This window comes from Amphibalanus amphitrite, unplaced genomic scaffold (genome assembly GCF_019059575.1).
Source record: "Amphibalanus amphitrite isolate SeventyFive unplaced genomic scaffold, NRLGWU_Aamphi_draft 000092F_arrow, whole genome shotgun sequence".
NCBI lineage: Eukaryota > Metazoa > Arthropoda > Thecostraca > Balanomorpha > Balanidae > Amphibalanus > Amphibalanus amphitrite.
In genome coordinates this window covers 575,906-596,496 of record NW_024881588.1, presented here as the reverse complement: position 1 = coordinate 596,496, position 20,591 = coordinate 575,906, and the positions used below count along the sequence as shown (strand labels likewise).

Sequence of the window (20,591 nt, the reverse complement as noted above, 5' to 3'; positions counted from 1 at the left end):
TAGATCCCAAACGCGCTGCCGTCCCTGTTCGGAGGCGTCCGGGAGCTCGAGCCCAGTCTCCACTTTCCACCGTTGGTGCAACGATGTCTCGAGCCGATCGATGCTCTCTGCCATGCTGGGGATGATAGAACCCTTGCCGTCTTGCATTCAACCGAATGGTTAAAAACAAAACTGAGCTGCGACATTTGAGGTATGTTGTTGTTAAGGACCGTTCTTTTAATTAACTATTAATGATAGTAGTTTTGACTTTCACTTTTGGCTTGAATAAGTAACTATGCATGGTCACTATTATACAGAACGTACACTCGTATATCTGCAGTATGTATGAATCAACGGTAAAATGATGTATTGAGTTAATCAATAATTGAGCGTTTATATGATAAGATTGTAAGCAAACTTATTCAAACTAAACATCCACCTAAACATGCATATTTTGATACATTTAACAGTGCAAAGCAGCGAAATTACTTGAGGGCCTGAGGCCTAATCAGGCTGTAAAACGAAGCTGTTTCTCCTTGCCCCGTTGGAGCTCATTTTCATTCCCGCCCGGTCAATGCACGGCTTAGAACACCGAACGGCAGTCATGCGGCGGCTAATCGTTCGGTGGAGAAACTCGTCTGCCGAGCAGCCGCGGCAGATGTGCAGCGTGACCTTTTCCGGGGCATTTTCCCGGCATCTGCCGACGCCCATTAGTGGCGTCACTGTAACAGTGCTAATCGGCCTACCGTGGCCGCCCTGCACAGACCCAATCAGAGCGTGCCGCGGATAAAGGGAATCAGTAACCAACATAATTACCGGGTAATGAGTGGGTCTGCAACCAATGGCTATAAATTCATCCCTCCTGAAATGCGATCACACCGGGCATACTAATGATCCAGCGCGCAGCTGCGACCTTGGTCCGTTTAAAGGCCTGTTCATGTTATACAATTACGGCGGCGCAGAGGCGCTGGGAGGGCCCATTCGGTCACGCGCACACTGTTGCTCTATGTGGACGCGTCATTAGCCGGTCTGGCGACTCACGGTCGCTGCCGGCGGACATGATACACGGGACGTGATATGGGTGGTCCGTGCCGACACGGAATCACAGCGGCACGGGCGGCACGGGGCCGTTACAGACCCCCAGTCGAAACGGACGGACCAGCCTCTGCAAGAACCTGCAGAGTACAGATCCATCGTTAATTGTCGCTCCGATCCACCGGTTGCTGTGTTTTATTTGTTTTAACACGAATGAAATAGACCCAAACGGAACTGGATTCTGTCTGGTCCCATTCAGGGTGCCACTGTGACTGGTAAGGAGGTTCAATAGTAGCCAGTTGGCGCTGGTCTGACTGGCCAGGAAAGTGTTAACCAAACCGAAAGGTGTTAGGTGGAGACCAATTTGGTCAGGGCTGTATGGCGAGCGGTCCTGTTTTCCAGGAGCAGTCGAAGGGAAGTGGCTGCAACTCGACAGCACGGTGGGTGGAAGACGTAAACAGATTATGCACTTTTCACTTACCGTATAGGCAGGTTTGTGTGAAACTGGATACGGGCCGTAAAATAGCGGTCGTGATGACAGATAAGTTCCTTTAAGTACGCGCACTGGCGGATCCAGAATGGCGGTCTTGGAGGCTGTGAGGGGTGGGGCATAACCCCAAAAAGGTTTCTCCAAGTTCCAGATGCTCATCGGATTTCGATTCCTTACGCACATCTGAGTAGTTTTAAACAATCGTTTCCTAATAAAATTGACTTAGTTTTCGTTTTATTCTCGAAAAAAAGACGGCATATTTCATCGATTTCGAGCACTACAGGGGGGGGGGGGGGGGGGCAAAAATGTACGACATGAAGACAGCCTTTAACGTGAACCAGCAATCAATGCTGGACTTGATTTAGCCGTCTGTTCAATAAAGTAAAAAAGCTAATAATTCCAGGAACAATGGCGCAGTATGATATACATGGCTGGGCATTATTATAAAATGCATTTCCAGGTACCTATTGAGAAGCGTCATTATTACAGCCTTGCGTTTTTACCAAAGCTATCTTTCTGGGCCAGAAATGTGTAGCTTGTTCGCAAATTGAATAACGCATACGGACATCAACGTTCATAATTTGCAGAGTTATTATCAATAAAAGCTAAATTACCTAAGCGCATCCTAGCCTCCGAATGAAACGACAACTATCGCTGGTCAGACGATTGGTGACTTTTAAATGACACTACCATAGCAACTATACACACGCTTCCTGTAGATCCGGCGGAAACTGAGAATGCATCCGTCCGACTCTGTTGTCAAGTCAACTGACAACAATAGCGCACGTGGTTTAGATCAGCGGCTCTCACGCCCCACGCACTGCCGGCGCACCCACATTACGCAGCTCGTGCGGGAAATGCAGCACTGGCGGGTCCAGGGGGATATCATTTGGGGTAAATGCGCCCTCCGTTACGCCCGAGCGAGATTGATGAGAATGTGCCGTTTTCTAAGATAAAAGAAAACTTATTATCTTTTATTGGGAAGAGCTAATTTGAGCTGCCAAGTAGTGCATATGGAATCGAAATCATAGCTTTTTATTTTGGATAAACTTTTTGGGACGGGTATTGGACGGGGTAGGACGGCTATTCAGCCGACTATGCGACTGTCCAATGTGCATTGTTCTCTTGCCTCGCAGCATGATGTGAAATAAATAGGCACTTCTTTTCTCATGCATTATGCAAGCTATGATAACAGCGAAGTGCCTCGTACGATGTATAGGTACTTTTTTGTGTCAATAATCTTAAATAGTTTCTCTTTTTATTCGCAAGTCTGCTCCTTTTAATTTTGGATGGACTGGCATCATGTTTCTACTTTCCGCAGGAAGCGCCCATCCGCCGGAACCGATCACTGGCCAATAGCCCTGTCCCGTGTCTGGGCTAACGAACGGTCCGAGCCATCCGCCCTACCGGAGCCCATCGGTCCCGTGTCGTCCGAATTTCAAACTATCCCTGCTCCGTCCATCACTCCTTCCTCCGCCGTCCCTCTCCGTCTCGCCTTTCGTCCCCATGTGCCAAGATGACACCGGAGGACACCCGCCTCCCCTCCCCGCCCCTCCCCAGCCGCCTCTGTCGGCCGCGCGGCTCGACCAATCACAGGCCGCACCGTCCCGCCTCCAGGGGGGAGGGGGGGGGGGGGGGGAGCGCGGCGCGCGGCCGCCGGCAGCCAGTGTGCCACAGACTCGAGCGCGGGTGGGTACGCGCGGGTAGAGAGGTGTTCGGTGGTCTACGATTTGTTTGGAAGTTATCCGCGCGGCAAACGTCTGGTCGGAAGCGAGGCCTGACGGAACGCCAGGGGAGCGTCGGACTGCAGCTACTTTTTAGGTAAGTTTGGCGACACGTGGAGCGGGTGCTGGTTTGCGGGGCCATGTTATGATACCGTGACAGCTACCGGCGCGATGTTTGCTGCAGTGTGGTGGTGCATGCGGTCTGTATAAACGATCGTCTCCACTTATCTATCGGCTGCTGAGCACCGTTATGTTTCAGCAAATGACTAGCAGGTCTGGCCAATGCGGTTTGACCGGCGGTGTCAGGAATGCCGTCGAATGAGATAACTTTACGTCAGTGTTTTTATTTGATTAGTGCGACTTAATGAGAACACACACGAAGCTTACGATACAGGATCTAGATGATGACAGTATTACTATGCATGCATGTGTCTGTGTGTTCTGTTTCAGCACGGGACGTGCAGCCTAAATTCGTAAAATTCGTAGGATATCCTGACACGGCCGAAATCGCCTCTGGCGGCAGGGCGACTACCACAAAGACGAGACGAGACGTAGGATATCCGACCGTGGCCATGAGTGTTTTACATGAATGGCTGGTTGATTGGGATTGCAATAAATAACAAGTGCTCCTACATAATATTGCTGCTCAACTTCTGCTCTATTTTCCTTACGTTCTGCACAACATGGGATTGGGAGGGATTGTCTGCTGGACATAGTTCCTCCGTCCCGTTGCCATTCCTCCGACCTCCAAGGTACCGCACGACTACCAATCTCTGCCACTACCCACTACCCACCTTCAGCCGCAGTTGACAGCTGATTGTGTGGCCCGGACCGTGGGTGGAGAGCTCATCCTTTAGGGGCAGTATTAGCCGTCACGAGGACAGCTCAGTTGGGAGCAGGGTGACTCACTCCGCCCAGCAAACTCTGTCCCAGGACACCCACAGGCCGCGGGGCATTCCAAATCTGGTTTGAATAAAGTCGGCGCGATGGGCCGAGAGGTAGCATACCACCTCTCGCCAGCGCACCTCTGTACAACATAATCGGGTTTGTGCTGCTCGGGTAAGATCTTGTTGTGGGATGTAAAATGTGATGTTATCGCAGCTTAGTTCATTTCATGGATGCTGGAGGATTTTGGTCTACGCTCATATTGCAGGCACTAAATTGTTGCAGGATCATAAAGGGATTTCTTAAAATGAAGTAATGATACGCTTGGAAAAGCTGGTTGTTGAGGGATTTCTTGAAATCGAACACGGATACGATTGGAAAAGCTGGTAAACTTCTCTGCTGTTCTTGTAACTCCAGTAGGTATGACGTGCACCTGACCTGCCACCTGTGCCTGTATCCCTCCCGTCGACCCGTGCCACCTGCGACCGTGCCACCCCGTCCCGTCCCGACCACCCCGATACCGAGTCTTCCCGTCCGCCCTCCCTGTGTCCGAGCCTCGATCCGTCTGTGTCACTTGCCGGCCAGGCGAGGTCGAGTCGTGCGGCCCGGATTCCGTCTGACCCCAACTGTCACACTACCCGTCTCGGCCGGGGCCGGCCTGTCCGTCTGACTTTGTCTCTGTCTCCGTCTCTGTCTCCGTCTCCGTCTCTGTCTCCGTCTCTGCTTGTTTTACCGTCTGCACGTCCGTCCGTTCGTCTCCGTCCGTTCGTTTGAATTTGCGTCCATCGCCGTTTATCTCCCGTCTCTCTCGGCCGTCTCCGCCTTCGCTTTTCGTCCGTTCGTCTCCGTCAGGTTCGTGATTCCGTCTCCGTCTCTGCTTGTCTCTGTCTCCGTCTCTGTCTCTGCCTCCGTCTCCGTCTCTGCCTCTCTCTGTCTTTGCCTCTGTCTCCATTCCTGCATGTGTCTCGGTCTCCGTCTCCGTCTCTGGCTGTCGATTCTAGTCCGCCGCGCAGACCGAGGCCGGTCGTCGCTGCCGCCTGCGAGTCGCTCTTGAGAGCGCCTCTTCTCTGACATTTGAATACAATGGGCGGCCTGTCGCAGCAAGAATACGATATTAGGATGCGCGGTGAAAAGCGATTTGAGTGTATTGACATAAGCTGTAAGAGGCTGGAGCGTGCCAACAAAGCAAGGTAGGCGGACCGGCCGGCCGGCCAGACTGGGCTGCCGCGTCTGAGGAACCCAGCTGAGACTGGCCGACCAGCTGGGTCAACGGAGTTCATTTTATTCATACAGCTCTTCTTTATAAAACGTTTAGGAAAGCTTTCGTTTTCACGACTTTTCGCGACTTTGCGCGTTTTCGCACGACTTTGTGATGGTGCAACCATAAGTTGAAGTGTTATTCCTTACAACGTTTCCGACTTCCTTCGGAGGCGTTGTGGAGACGGCGGTTCATGAGAGGCGGCCTCTGAGGCGTGAACGGATCCTGCCACTGGGCTCTAACCGCACACCGTGCACCTTGTCCTTCCTTTATCCCTTCATCGCGCTAGGGCGGTCACTGAACAAATCGGCAATGCAAAGCTCACACCTGGTGCGAGGAATGCGACCAGCATCCACCCAACATTCTAAGAACTGGTGACGACGGCTTGATCAGCATCATGACGTGCCTTTTCGTTTGGCCAGCGGCGCGCGCGGTGCCTGGTACAGCACCTCGGCAGGGTAAGCCAAATCCAACCCGGCTGGTACTGTGCACAGACTATGCACAATGGACAGAGCGGCGCACACAGCCTCGGTCGGGGTAAACAGTGATTCGGTTTTGCTGGTCCTGCTCTGCAGCTGCTGGCTAGTCGGTGCAGACGTTGAGCCCGGCCGCCTGAGCCTGCTCTGACCTTGTGCGGGCTTCGTCCAGAGGGATCGGTGGGTTTAGGTTTAACCTGCGCAGAAATAGAGCGGAGGTCAGCGGAACTTCCGACGCCGAGTGAACTGGAGCTGGTGAAATCAGTTAATGGGGCAGTCAATCAAAGAGCTTGAGAGTTTGAATTCAGATTTTGAATGAGTTTGAATGAGTTCAGAGTTTGAATGAGGCCTGCTTGTTACGCCTTTTATTCACAATACCACCAAACGCGATTCTAATTAACTTTCAAAGTAAGCCTTTTAAGTGATCACAGTACCCAAAATCCAAATGTAACAAAAACAATGCAGCGCACGTCTTATTCACTTCAACTTATAGTACCCACATATATGTAGAGCCCCGTACTACTGCAACTATGCAACACAGCAGCGCACTCTCGAAGCTTCAAAGCGGAGACCTATTCAGGACACGGATCGTACATCTATGTACTCCACGCCCATACCATGACGGGAGGCCGGCTCATACGCTGTGACGGGTTACACGCTTCTGCCATCATGCTCGATAAGTGTAATGTCCAGCCAGGACACCTATTCATATATGCGGAGACCTCCTCTTATCGAGTACGGATTGGATTACTATCTAGTATTCCACTGGCTGGCTGGGCTTGCAGAGCTGAATGCTGCAGGGTAGTGAAGCAGTGCGACATCCCACCAGTCCTGAGGCGACCAGGTGCGCCACCTCCCCCGCTCTCCCGTCCCCCTCCGACCCCGGAGCCATCGCTCGACGCCCGGCGGCTCGACACCGTTTACTTTGACGTCGCGCCGGGCTTTCTTTACCTTTCTGCCACCGCTGTGCAAATATACAGCCGGAGACAAAGGTGTTTGCTTACCTGGCGCATCGGAACCTGGCAGCCGGCCGGTGTGGCTCCGGGCTCGTCCCGGCGGCCCGGCGACCGGCGCTGGGAGCCGGGAATGGTGGCTGGCGACTGGCGACTGGCGACTGGCGACTGGCGACTGCTGTTGATGGCGTCGAACCTGTTGATCCGACGGATGGGGTCGGTTGTCATGTGGAGAGGAGGGGATCGTCAGGGGTGAAGGTGGCCAAAACAGGGGAGTTGGCAGGGTGGATCTGTTGCTGTCATATGTCACAGCGGCCGCTGGCTGGTGAACCTGCTCCTGCCCCGCTGTCCTGCTGGCTCGGTGGCTCGCTGAACCATCCCGCTGCCCGCTGGCTCGGTGAGCCGCCCCGCTGACTTGGTGAGCGGTCCCGCTGCCCCGGCTGAAAACTTGGCCGGCTCGCCGGTGCCGGCGGCGCGGCGGGTCTATTTCGGTCGGCGTCGGCGGGTCGGCGGCGCGTCCATCGGCCGCTGCCGGCCGCCAGCTCAACATCGACACCGGCCCGATAAATATTAGCGGCCACATCCCCAAACTGTGCCGCCTTTTTACGGCGGTCCCGAGACATAAACTGCCGGCCGACCGGCGCACCTGGCCCGGAACGGGGGGGTGCCGCCGCCGAGTCAGGGTCAGGTCAGGTCAGGTCAAAGGTCGCCGTTTGATCGCCAGCCAAGTTATGGTTTCCGCCCTCTCACACTGTCTGCCGGGAGGTGAAATGTGGTCTGTTAGCATTGGTAACTCTGTTTCTGATTCATTCATAGTTGAACCTCCCGGATTTGAAGGTCACAAGCCTTTTTCAATTCGGTTTCCCTCTGAACTTGCCTGGTGCAGTGTTCGGCATCTGCCCTTCCTACCAACGTATTCCAACGAGGAGTGAATCGTCTGGAAGCCTCAACTCTCAGTTGATCCCACTCCACATAACCCTTCCCTAAGCCAATATGGAGTCGACTCGCCTCCCTCGGTCCCCCTCATACCACCCGCTCTCCCAGCAGTCTTTGCCTGTCCACCGCGCACCGTCTCCGCCTTTCCGCCGGCCGTTTGCGGCCACTCCTCCGCTGCCTCGGGCCATACCGGCGACACATTCCCCGCCTTGCCGGCTCTCCGCACCGCCATTCTGCAAGCTGTGATCAAACAAAGGTGGCAGCGTACCCCTGCCACATTTGTATGCTCGGCACCTCCGGTGACAGGCAGCGCCGGCTCGGCTGGCCGGCCGAGACGCACTAATCGACCGCTAATTGGCTGAGCGTGGCTGAGCGATCCCGCGAACGCCGGGGTAAACCCTCGTGACCCGTGCTGCCCTCAGGGCGTGCACAATACCGCGCCAAGCGGTGACCTCCAGCCGGATAAACGCGCCCGTTTTTCTAGCCCCGGCGCGCACATTTCGACATAAACAGCGTGCTCGCAACGGTTTGGAGGCTTTTTGCGAACATGCAGCTGAATGTGCGTCGTGCCGATTGTCGGGCTTGGCTGCGCTTTAGTCAGCCGAGAGAGACTGGACGAGCTGTTTTCGGATGCTGCTCGCGATGCTCAGGTACGGTGCTCGGTCCTGCAAATGTTCCGCCCCCTCCTAGGACCGGCTAGCTGATAGCGCAGGTGGAGTGCCGCCTTACCTGTGGGCCCGTGTCATAACCATACCGGACGTAGCCATACGTATTTTTAACTGACGCACTGTAAAACAATGCAAGATGAAAGTTGGTTCAAGGCCTCAAAGTGACAGGCAAAGGTGTTCAGCTGTAGTGTTCTGCTGAGTCACGAATCGTCCGTCGTGAATGATCTGATATATTTGGTCCGTCAACAGAAACTAGTTCCAAATTAGACAAATTTGAGTCGATGGTCCGGCCATGCAACCGTCGATCTTCGTGAACCGGGAAAGTGTCGACTGTCCATGATGTATGATGGCCGAAATGCTCTTTAACCATCGCGCGGTCGATCTCATCGATCTCAATAGCTCGAGTCGTTCTCATGAGGAGCGTCCAGAGCCATTGCTACCGTGCAGCGTGCACGCTCTCCAGTGATCTCGCCTTGACACTGTCAGTACCGCTGCGGCCGAGTCTCCTGCAGGCTAGCTTTGGTCACTGTGGGCGTGATGGGCACGATTGGCTCTACGTCGATTGTGCTCTGACATGAGCTGGCTGACTTCGCTGAGCTGCTGCTGTTGTGACCAAGACACCCTCCCGAGGTCGTGGAAGGCCGCGGCGGTACAGCCCCAGTTCCCACGGACCTTTTTGTTGAGATCTGTCAGCGAGGCACCTCCAAGAAAAAGTGACGGATGGGAGGATGAGAGGAGGAGAGAAGAGGGAAAGTGTGTGGCGAACGTGAGCGCGCAAAATCAAACAGAGTTTCGCGGATGGTTTATGAAACCGATTACGCTTTGACTTGTGCGATTCGAGAGGGCCTGAATAAGAGTCTGGCGGTAGGAGAGAGCGGTTTGGCGAGCGTCCTGCATAAGCAGCTTTGCAGGAATGCCGCGGCTGGCGATCGGCGCCGCACGGTCGACAGCGAGTGGTTTTTGCGCGCCGCTCAAAATCGCTTGTCATGAATTCCAATTGTGTGTCGAGGTGTCTGGCCGGCCGACTGGAGCGCGAGAGAGGGTGAGCCGTCAGCTCTGAGCCGCGCCGTGACCCCGGCCCCGTCAGCCAGCCGACACAGCCGATCGGCCGGCCTGTTGACACACTGAGCCGACTGCGGACTGCTGAGGACTGCTGAGCAGCCGCGCAGCCGCAGGAGAACGCAGGAGAACGCAGGCGGACGGAGACGGACGCAGGCAAACGCAGGTGGTGAAGGCCGCAGTGAAGGCGTATCCTCTCCTTCAACGCACGCGAGAGGATGCAGGATTTTGAAGAATTACGAGCCGACATTCCTCTGAATGCAGATGCGTGATGACGAACTGCTGGTCTTTTCTTTCCCACGTATTCTCCTTCCGGGGCGTATCTCGATGCGCGTGTTTTGTTATGATAACCGTATCAATTTATCATTACTCCCGCTCCTTTTCATATTTCGTTTGCGCTCGCCTTTTCACTGTCTAATGGTGATCTAGAAATAACAAATACCCTGGCGGGGCGGCAGATGTTTCCGGTTTTCTCAGAGGCCTTACATAGTCAGCGAGCACCTCTGTGAATCGCTCAACCGGAAGGGACGGCGTATATAAAGGGATCATTAAGATGAATGGCTCACCAAACAGAACAGGTGGCCCCAGAAACTCGTTATATCAACAAAGCGGAGCCTGCTACCGACAAAGAGTCGTCCGGTCTTGGATGAATTTTCTCTCTTCATGCATTGGCTCAGAGAAACCAGATCTAGTGTGATTCGAACCCAACCGCTGAGCTCCGCTATAGGCTCTGTGTCGTGATATGAACGGTCGAGAAACCGTCACGCTGATTCTATCGACTCATCGGCGTCGCTGGGACCGCACATCATTTTCCCGGCCTGCTGCTGTCTCTGTGCTGCTCAGTATACAGTTTCATGCATTTAGAGGCACGAAAACAATTATCTGATGCCGGTCAGTGGTCTGCAAAGGTACCGGAGTCCATGCCGGTCGACTTGGGGATGTATTGCCGGCATTTTATTCCGACGGCTCAGTGTGATGTGGTCACGGGTATCCACTACCGATTTGTTCTTGTCAGCCGCGGCGCCAACAGGTGCCCTGCCTAGTGCCTACTGCTCTCATCCGTCTGACGACGGAGCCGTATTCGGCAGGGCCACTTTTTCGAAGATGCATAGTTAATTGCAGTATTGCGCAGTGAATCATTGACCTTGTTTCGAATATCGCCTCAAAGACCATCTGTGTGCTCATTCCTGGCTTGATGTACCGCCCCGCTGAGAGCCCTGCGCCTGAAGGTGTCTTTCAAAACAATGCGTGCTTATTTTTACGACACTACCGACCACGTTCCTTACAGACGTCGTCAGTCACGGTAACCAGAGACGGCGCAGTAAAAGGCACGGCACCGCGCCTGCTCACCATGGCCTACCGCCGGCACATGGCCGATTCGATGGTCCGAAATTGGCGTAACTCATCGTCTAAATGACGCCCCGTCGGCTGATCGGAATCGAAACGAACCGCGCCGCTGGACTACGGTCAGATGTTGCATTCGCCGGCCAGAGTTATGTGCGACCACCGCCGCCGCTCCTGCTGCCTCCTGGGTCGGTGCTCCATTACACCGTGGCACGTTTAGCGCAGGTGTTCGGCGTCTTCAAATGCCGGCTGTTGTGACGCTCCTTCACACTTTGATCTTGCAGTGTGCGGTTTAGCGATGGTCCACTGGCTGGTTTCGGCAGATGAGTGGTTCCACACTGAGCTGAGGTACTTCAGTCTGTGCAGAATGCCGCCCTGTTACGGCTTTCATCCGAGACCGAAACTCACGGCGGTTGACAACCGCAGACATTCCTCTGCGCTTCAGCGAAGGGCTAGACGTCTTCAAAGCGATTCGTCCGCCATTTCACAAGTCCTGGAACTACCTGCGCTTGCCGTTTATGGCACGAAGACACTGTTGCCGACTCCGCTCACCTCAACTCCTGCTCGTCCGCGGCAGTGACTCGTTAGGGTATCTGTTCAGGCATGTTCGGAGCCCACCTCAAACAGCTATCGATGCCACAACTCTACTCCTTCATGCAGTCTTTGTCCGACTTTGCATTGGAGAACGACCTGGTGATGTGCTGATACATGTTCTTCGACTTGCTGTTGACCCTCGACAAATGTGTCTGCATTTATGTATTAATACGCGCTCATGTTCTGGGTGCAGGGAGGGTTGGGCGGAGTGGTGGACGCCAGATGACCTCCATTTGTCGTCTGAGCTCTGCCGACTGGCGCCTGCCGGGTCTCATGGCGCTGCGGCCGGCCGACCGGCCCAAGGTGCCGCTCATTGCCCAGCATGATAGTGCGATTAGACGGCGCTGCGCTCAGCTTCCTGGATAGCGGCGGTTGGAGCTAGGGACCGGTGGATGCTGAACGATGGTCAGAGGAAAGCTGTGGTTAGCGGAGGGTTGCCTAGCGGAGCGGAGAACAGAGACCAGCGGACGGCCGTTTGCGGTCAGCGAAGAGCAGTAGCGGTCGTTCGGTCAGCGGTCCGAAGATTGGCAGTTGCTATTGACGAGCGGTGCTGCTGGCTGTTGTCGGCAACTAGCACGGGTGTAAACTCCGTTATGTTTCTGAAATGGGATGAAGGCTGTTTCGAAATAATTGCCACGCCTTCTGTTGAGTTTAACCAGCTGACGGTCAGCTATTCGACCTTCAGGTCAGGCCTTGCCCGGGGCGACTGGCTTCCGCTGCTAAACAATGCAACGCTGGAGGCTGATAGGCTGGCCTCTGGTTCTGAATGTTGCTATTTAAAGGCATGTACGAGCCTTGAGCATGCAATATAATAGGACTTCTGAAAGTAGTGATTGGAACCAAATAAAACTATAGATTTGTTAATCCCTTTATTCATCAATCGCATCCTCTACCCCTCCATCCTCGCACTCTTATTCCTCCCTCTCTGCCCCAGTTCCTCTCAGTCCCCCGGAATCCCAAGCTCCCACGCCGCCGCAGCCTCCCTCCCCGCCCCGCCCTGCCTCCCGCTCGGCCGCCTCTGACCTGCCAATGAATGGGTTGCGTGCCGGTCGGCGGCTTCCGACCGCGTCACGCCTCTGATAACGGCCCGGATGCTGCCAAGTGCCAGTGGCCGCCCCCGGCTCTGCCCGCAGCACCCGCCGGCCGGCCGCTCCTCTCACTGTGGGAAGACACGAGCCGGCGGTAATTGGGCCGACCGGAGAGGAGACCAACCAAGTGGGCAGTTAGCGGCGGCCGGCGCGCTCGTGGTCCGGCGCACTGCTGATTGCGAGGCCGGTGATTGTATCGCATCAATGAGCGTCATAATTTACCCGATACGATTATAGAAAGGCTGATAACTGTCGGCGGACGGTCGGTGGGCTCTGTTAATAATGGGTGCCGTGGCTCTTCTTCGTTTCAGGCGCCTCACATGCGGGCGGGATGCGGCTGCTGTTGAGGCTATTGTGCTGCTGCTTGGCGCTGGCTGCCGTCACTCTCGCTGCCCCAGGTGAGTCCGTGAAGCGACGTCACGGGGGGGGGGGCAACTTGTCACAGAAGGGGAGGCATGCGATTAAATTGGGTATGCGATATGCTCGTCTACTACCAGGTCTCATACGACAGTTGACCGACATGTCATTAAGCGTCACATGCACCCTTTTGGGCGTGTCACGAAATCCGTCACGCTGGCCGCCTGTCACGGCGCCGGTGTCGCGGCTGTGTCGGACCGGTGTCGGGCCGACAATCCGCCGTGTCTCAGACACGAGGTGATGAGCTCGAGGCGGCGCGGATCTGGTCCTGATAGCCATCTGATGAGATCACGCCGTTTGTATGTAAAACTATTCCGCCCAGCGCCGGGTTATGCTGGCTCGTACAGCCGCATCCCCAACTCATCCCGTGGTGTGAGTCGGGTCCGCGATCCGCCCCCTCCGTATCTCAGCCCGACCCGACCGCCGAGCGGCCGCGGTCAGCGCTGATGATCCTCAGAGCACCCACAGCGGCCACCAATTTGTAATTGTAATATGAGCGAGCAGTGCGCGGCGCGGGAGCGGCGTGAAGCGGCGCAGAGTGGCGCACGGCGGCGAGGAGCGGCGCGGCCCTTTGTTTATCGCTGGCCGGTACTTCATTGTGGGTGATGGATAGCCGGCTGTATACCGCTGGGGAAGCGGCCCGGGCACACGGGCCGCCTGTCACGCGCCCGAGCCCGGACGGCAGCGCGCATTGCATTATTCACCGGACAGCTCCGGCACACGGACGAGGGAGGGAGGGAGGGAGATCACGGACGGATCTGATGGGACGGTGAGGTCACCGGTCATCGGTCACCTGACAGCCCAACGGTCACCAAGCAGTGGTCAATGCAGCTGCTGCAGAGTATCTTCTTTACATACAGGAATTCTCTGATCGGTCGCCCCGTCGTGCTCCGTCCCTGCATCGAATTCTATGCTCATCCAAATATAAATACTACATTACCAACGATTCTTGGCAAAAGCCTTACGTAGCTCTTTGTTCTAAAGCAAAATATGTTATTTGCGAGAGACCCAACTAAACCTTTTGCTGGCGAATTTCATAACTTGCGAATTGTCGCCCCCCATAGACCAAAATGGGTCCCATCTGTCATAGGACGACTGCCGTCCGCCACCTCAGATCACCTACCACTGCGACCGGCTACAGAAGCCGGGCAGAAGAGACCAATTATGGAGCTCCACTGGCACAAAGTAAAAATGCAATATACATACTCATAGTGCCCCTCGATGCTTGTTCAGAGCATGGTTAGCGGAAGTCGTGTTGCATAGATGCAACACGACTTATTAATGCATCGAATTCATTTAATTTCGACCATTCATCCTTGTCGATTCACTGGAATCGCACCTGACACCCGGTCGCATATGTCCATTATTAATGATGTTCAGTGTAAAAATTTCTGCGACCGAAGCGGCAGCATCTCAATGCGTCTCTCCCGGAAAGCCCGTTCATCTGCATAGTGTCCTCAGACATTGACGGATGCCGCTCTGAGACCGGATTTTTGTCGATCCCCGTCTCACGGCCGTGGCTGGAGATCCCGGCTCTCCGGTTGTGTACGAGCCGCTCCGGCCGGTGTGTATGCTCGACCCATACCGAGTGGCGCGCGTCCCTGAAGCGGTGGCCGCTCCGCCGGCCGGCCCACAGAGACACACGGGTGGTCTGGGCCCTCTGTTCTGCTCCGCTGTCAGCAGCTCCGCCGCGGCGCGCGCTGTCGCCATCAACAGCTCGTAAAGCGGCCGTGCACCAATGGCAGCGCGGCCCCGCCTCTGTCGGAGCGTTCGCTGTTTATCGACTGAACAGGGTATCCGTCATTATTGTAATCGGCCATCGACGCCTGGGCATGAGCGGCCGATGGTAATTGCTCGGTTTGCGGCGGCGGCGGCAGCGCAGCCGAGAGGCGAGGGGAGGGCCGGTGTTTTTTCATCGCGCTGTCGGCCGGCCGCTCGCAGGGCCGTCGTGCTAATTTATGCCGACGTTAATTGGGTTGGGTGCCAAAGCGCATAGGCGAATTCCGTGGCGGCGAAGTGAGAGCCGGTCTAATAGGTGTCTAAGCTGCCGGCTGACTAGCGATCCAGGAGATATACAGCGATCCCGCGAGAGGGCATGTTTGCGTGGACGTCAGGTGAACGTTTAAACAGAAAAAAAGATAACGTCTCATTGTTATACCGCAACACGTATGGTCTACCGTAAAGCGATCACAATACAAATATCGAGTAACTACATATAAGAAGCGGGAATAAACTCCCGACCCTCAGATAACCGCAGGTTGTTTGAAATAGACAAACACTATTCGTTAGAATTATCATGATATAGGTTAGTTCCCAAATCGCCTGTCGGGACACCTGCCTTGTCTAGTCCCTGATTCCTCATGGGCCCGTCCCGCCGCGCCTTCCACGTCCTCCCAGTGAGGGGGCCTCTATCAGCGGCACTAGGGGCCGCTGTCAGCGCGCTGGTTTTAGGGTTATCGTCACCCTTGTCTGCTGGCGAGTTAGTGGCACCATAACAGACGCTACTCGGTCATAGAGGCGCAGCGCTGCGGCTCCATCTGCTCCTGGCCGGAAGGACACGGAGGTGCTGCGGTGTTAGCTCCTGACGGTCACCCGGTCACTGCAGTGCTCGGCGTGCTACCGAAATCCCCAGAGGGTTGTCTGTTTGGTGAGGGCATGCCATAAGTAGTTGTAGAATAATACGCTCGCTGCTGATCGTGAGCTGACCTCTAGAAGCCCCACCTCAGGTCGGGGTCACCCGGCCACCCGGCCGCGCCCCGGGGTCGGCCGGGCGAGTGACCTTTGACCTGGCCCAGCCTCCGGCGGTGTTCCTGGAATGGTGCGCGGTGGTGCTGTTTCGGCGGAACCTGTGACGCCAGTCGGGACGGGCGCGCTGCCAGGTCCCCTCCCTCTCCCCTCCCCTACCCCGCCCCGGGCTGTCCGAGGCCGGCCAACTCGGCGCCCACGAAGCTGTGCCCCCGGGCCGATTCAGCGGTCCCAGAAGTCGCTCAGGGGTCATGGCTGACCGGGTGACCGGTGACATTTGGATGATTTTCCGAGGAACTGTGACATTTGGCAACGTAAAGCAGGTGACATCGGGCTTTTGAAACTGGGAATGATGTAGAGGTCTATTTCGAAATGACTGACCATGTCATGGTTTTGACATTTCGCATTTTAAGACCTTTCCTGTTTCATGAAGAGTCTGCCGCTTTGCAAAGGTCATCTCCACCCAGGTATGAAATTCATGAACTTGCAATATATTTAAAACTCGCATCCCACTTTTGGTTACCCTGCGTTTCCGTTCCTCATTATACATTCTGCACCATAAATTGTGCAATTACTTTCGGGATAATTGTCGTGTATTTGCGTTGGTGTTGCAGCCTACAAAGATGAGGAATCGGCCATACATTTCGGACGGTAGCTAAAGCGCCCTTATTATCAACCTTCTCTGGGAACCATCATCTTTATACCCGCCCAGGCCATTCATTCTGCAGGATTCATTGAACGTGAGCAGGATTCATTGAACTTGTAACAAGCACAGTTATCTCTGCGGGGGCCTCCGGGAGATGTAGCATCATCAGAATTGCGCGTGAAGTGCGTAAAAAGGCCATCACGGCGCCGGGAGCCCGACAGGGCGTCTTTGATAGTGCGGAGGGCCGCGGGGCCGCGTTATGGATGGGAGCCCGGCACGACACTCTCCAGAGCCGTCCGAAAACTTCCGGCGCACCGACCGGTCCATTCCAGCGAGCCCGGCGACGAAAACATTCGCGCTACTGTGTCGACGCATCCCCTCCTGCGCCGACTCCCCGCGGAGACGTGACGCATGCCCTGGGGAAGGGGAGGGAAGGGGCACCCAGCTGGGGAGGGGTGATTCAGGGTCTACCCCTGCTCTCAGCCGGCGCAGACCGGCGCACCGCACCCGTCTTCTGTTTCAAAGCTGCGCCTCTCCGGCGGCGGGTCGGCTGGCGGTGCGCTGGCGCCACATGCTCATTGCTCGCGGCTGGTTCCCGCTAGTGGCTCCTGTAGCCGTTCCCGTTTAAACGCTAGCCTGCTGCACGGCTCGTGGCGTCACGGTGTGTGGGCGAGTGTGCCAGGTTAGCCTGAACGTGGCCGAGTCGGGCGGCGCTGACCTCCAGCGCCGCTGACGCTGAGACTTGCAGCTGGGACGGGACGGTGCTCGCCACTCACCTCCGCTGAGCGGTTTCTCTCTCTCTCTCTCTCTCTCTCTCTCTCTCTCTCTCTCTCTCTCTCTCTCTCTCTCTCTCTCTCTCTCTCTCTCTCTCTCTCTCTCGCACGTCCTCTGCCCGTGACACGTTCCCTGTCCCCTGTCCCCTCACGTTCGTCCTCGACCCCAGAGCCGGTGACGCGTCTGCGATGGACGGCGTTCCCACGCCTCAGTGCCGATGTTTATGACACTGACAAAGCGGCGCGCCCAGCCGCGGCTCGGTGTTTGTATATGTGTCGCGGTGGACAGGCGACATTGTGACACATCGATAGATGAAGACCGGATGGAGCTTGAACGCCGGATGATAGCTGCGCCACTCCCTGGCTACGAGTGTGCCCGTGTGTTTGTCCCTGTGAAGTGGTGGATAGTCGGATATGCGGATAGCTTTGGATATGGATAACTGAGATGGCCAGATGTACGGTCGGACGAAAGATCCCAACTGATCCCAACTAAGGCCCGTATTCCTGGTGGAGGGTCGTCGTGCGGGAGATATGATCTCTTAGCGCGGCGTCGGTGACAGCTGCCGGTGTGGTCGGCTGAGCACTGGGTGGTCTGACCCGGGTGACCGGGCCTCATGTGACCCGTGACTGTCAGCTCTGGCCTGCCGCCACCACCGCCTACGGGTCACCACTCTTCGCAACCGTCACCGCTACCGCCTCCTGCCACCACCGCCCACCTTCTGCCTTTGTCGCTTCCACGGCCATCACCCGGTGGTGTCAATCGAGTCGCTCTCCGGCGCCGCGGCGACCCTCTCCTGGCCGACGCGCGTTCCTCGCCGGTCACGTGACCGTCTCCCGCGGCGCTCGTCGGCCCGCCCCTCATTCATCGCCGCCGCGTCGATGTCGATGCGTCGCGTCTGTCTGCCAGATGGCGCCGGACGGGTTCGCAGTTCGTTCGCGGCGCGTCGGCCGGCCGGCGATGTCATATTCCGGTGATTTAATGTGCCGCTGGGTGAAGACGGAGTGGGTGGGGAGAGGGGGGGGGGGGGAGGTGCGAAGTGGGTGGCACCCCGGTGAAATATGTTTGGCTTCCGCGAGTTGATAGCACTGTCGTGACATTAATTGATTGCTTGCAAAGCACGAGTCGATTTAGTTCAATCATTTATTTAAATGTTCTAAGATTAGTTTCCGAGGCTCGATGGGTATTGGTGAGGGTTATTAAGTATTTCATTATTCCTTTCTTTTAGTTGCTAATGATGAAGTGAAAAAAATACGTTTCAAAAAGATTGCCTTTCAGTCAGTATTAATTTCAGAACGGGAAAGTGACCCACTTCCTGCGCGTTGCTCTTTTTATTGGCAATCAATACGCATAGCTGGAGAACCGTTTTTCTGGGCAAAAACGCTCCTTTCAATTCGCCAAAAGGTCGGCCCTGACCGCCTCCGCATTCAGGCTCGTCAATTGGAAGAAGACGCCGAGTCTGCGGCGAGCCGAGCCAATCCCACTCGGCGGCGGCTGATCCGGCAGGGCGGGAGCGGGTGGTCGTCCTCAGCTCTGCTGGCGCCGACCGATCGTAAATTATGACGTGCTAATGACCTGTGGCCCGATTACCGCCGATTGCCGGCCACTATTTTGGCTGCCCGCTGACGGACGCTCTGAGGGGCGATGATTTCTCTCGGCGCCAGTTTTCTTCACTGTTGGCTGGGCGGATCCAGGTGGGTGCCACTGCCCAACATAGAGACGCCCAACTGCGCAACGGCGCAAACACTGCGCAACGGCCTTAGCGCAGCCTTCTGCGGTTGGCGATGAGAAGGAGTTTGCGTGCTGCTGAAGATATGGATAGACGAAACTAACCAGACGAGCAAGTGCAAGCTAGATTCAGGTGCGCCTCTGTCACACCTCTGACGCCTGACTGTATGTCGGGAAGTGAGGAGGGGTACACCGGACCGAGCCGTGTTGAGCTGAGCTGCTGACACCGCTGCCCAGCCGCTGATCTCAGCCGTGAGGCGCCAGAAGCTCGCTGAGCTCAGCCGAGGGCGGTGCCGGCGTCAGGTTACGCAGGGACCGGGAGCTGACTGCATGTCGGTGTCCGGTGTCCTCTCTCCATTGTCCGCGGGACAACGGACAGAGAGGTGCTGTCCGGCGCTGTCCGGTCCGCCCTGACCGGTGACCACCCTCTGCACCTGTGCCGCTAGTTCAGTAAAGGACAGGTGCGCAGACGTTACGAGGGTCGTCAACTGCATCCTCGCGGTGTCTGAACGGGGCCAGGTGCAGTGGGCGGTCTGGCCGTCTGGGCTGCACCAGATACAGCCCTCCGGGCGGCTGCGGTCGCCGGCTGATAGCGCCCCTGCGGGCCACATACCAGCCGATGTGTCAGATCACCCCTGTGCTACACACCGCACACCGCATCTCACCGGCGCGGCGCCTCGTGCAGACATCGAGCGCTGCCGGTCGGCGAGACCCACACCGCAACAGGGCGAGCCGGGCGAGCCGCCGCATCTGTCCGTGCCGATCGCGTGGCCGCCTGTTGGGTGCGATCACACATCAAAGCCCGCTCTCTGTTTGGAAAACACACGCTCCACTGGATCTTGGGGAGATGAGAACGGGGCTAAGTTTCTGAGAAAGCCTAGCGCTATTTTGCCTCCGTGCGGGGTGCTGTTGCTGCTGCTAGCGCCGCTTATGGTTAGGCTGGTGTGATTTTTAATCCGCGTCATTTGGTGCCAGCGTTATCGCGCTGGGCGTGGGCTGCACAGAATCACGCGGTGGAGGCTCGTGCCGTGGAAACATTTGTTTGTGGTGCCTGGTGCCGAACTCGGCCGGTGAAACTGACGCTCGGAGTCTGCTCCTCGTCCCGTGGCGAGGCCTGGCGCCGCTCCAGTGTTTGACTCGACCTCTTCCGGCGATCGTCAGCGGCTGAAGTGGTCTTTGTTGTTGGTGTCGAGCCCTGTTCACGGCTCCTTGATCGGGGCCTGCTGTGAGTGAAGTCTGACTCAATGCCTTTTTTGTTCTTTTGGATATAAAAATAGCTCGTCACTCTACAGTCAACATCTTGGGCAACTGGTTTGGAAATCTCACTCACACGTCTTGACCAGCCCGGTTGCTCTCGTCCACTTGAGTCTCGTGACGGCTCCGTAACGGATGGCCCTCCAGTCGGTCGGATGGACGGCAGGTGCAGAAGTTCAGAGCAGGAGCGATCACTCAGCCTGGTCCAACCCCCTCGCCTGGCTCACCCATATAAGCTTTCAACACACCGACGTCCGAGAACCTCCTTTGGGCTACCCTTGGGCAATGGGCATCCAACAAGCAGGACTTCAGAGTTCGAAGTTAGCTGAAGTCGCACAACTTCCATTTCTTGAGTGACGTTCATATGTAGATTTGACGGTATCTTCTGGGTAGGTTGATGCTGAATGCGTTTCATGACGTCCAGCAAATGTCTCTCAGGATTTATCCATGTTCACGTAATGGAGATAAATTGCATGATGTATGACGCTGTATCTTCAAGAGCTAGGTAATGGTGTCCATTTGCAACGATTGCAGGCAGACC

At 56.0% G+C, this 20,591-nt stretch overlaps 1 protein-coding gene across 3 annotated transcripts in view; it reads left to right on the top strand.

Moving 5' to 3' along the window:
- Positions 1-3,118: 3,118 nt before the first annotated feature.
- The window catches only part of LOC122380161 (fibroblast growth factor receptor 3-like), a 68,899-nt gene continuing 51,426 nt past the window's right edge, over positions 3,119-20,591 (top strand). For 2 of the 3 annotated variants that reach the window (XM_043363035.1, XM_043363032.1), the window contains exons 1-2: positions 3,170-3,325; positions 12,801-12,887. In XM_043363035.1, the coding sequence (XP_043218970.1) occupies positions 12,821-12,887 (67 nt within the window). In that variant the 5' untranslated portion in view covers positions 3,170-3,325; positions 12,801-12,820. Of the gene's footprint in view, positions 3,326-12,800; positions 12,888-20,591 lie in introns of all 3 variants that reach the window. The other variant, XM_043363034.1, reaches the window with a different exon arrangement.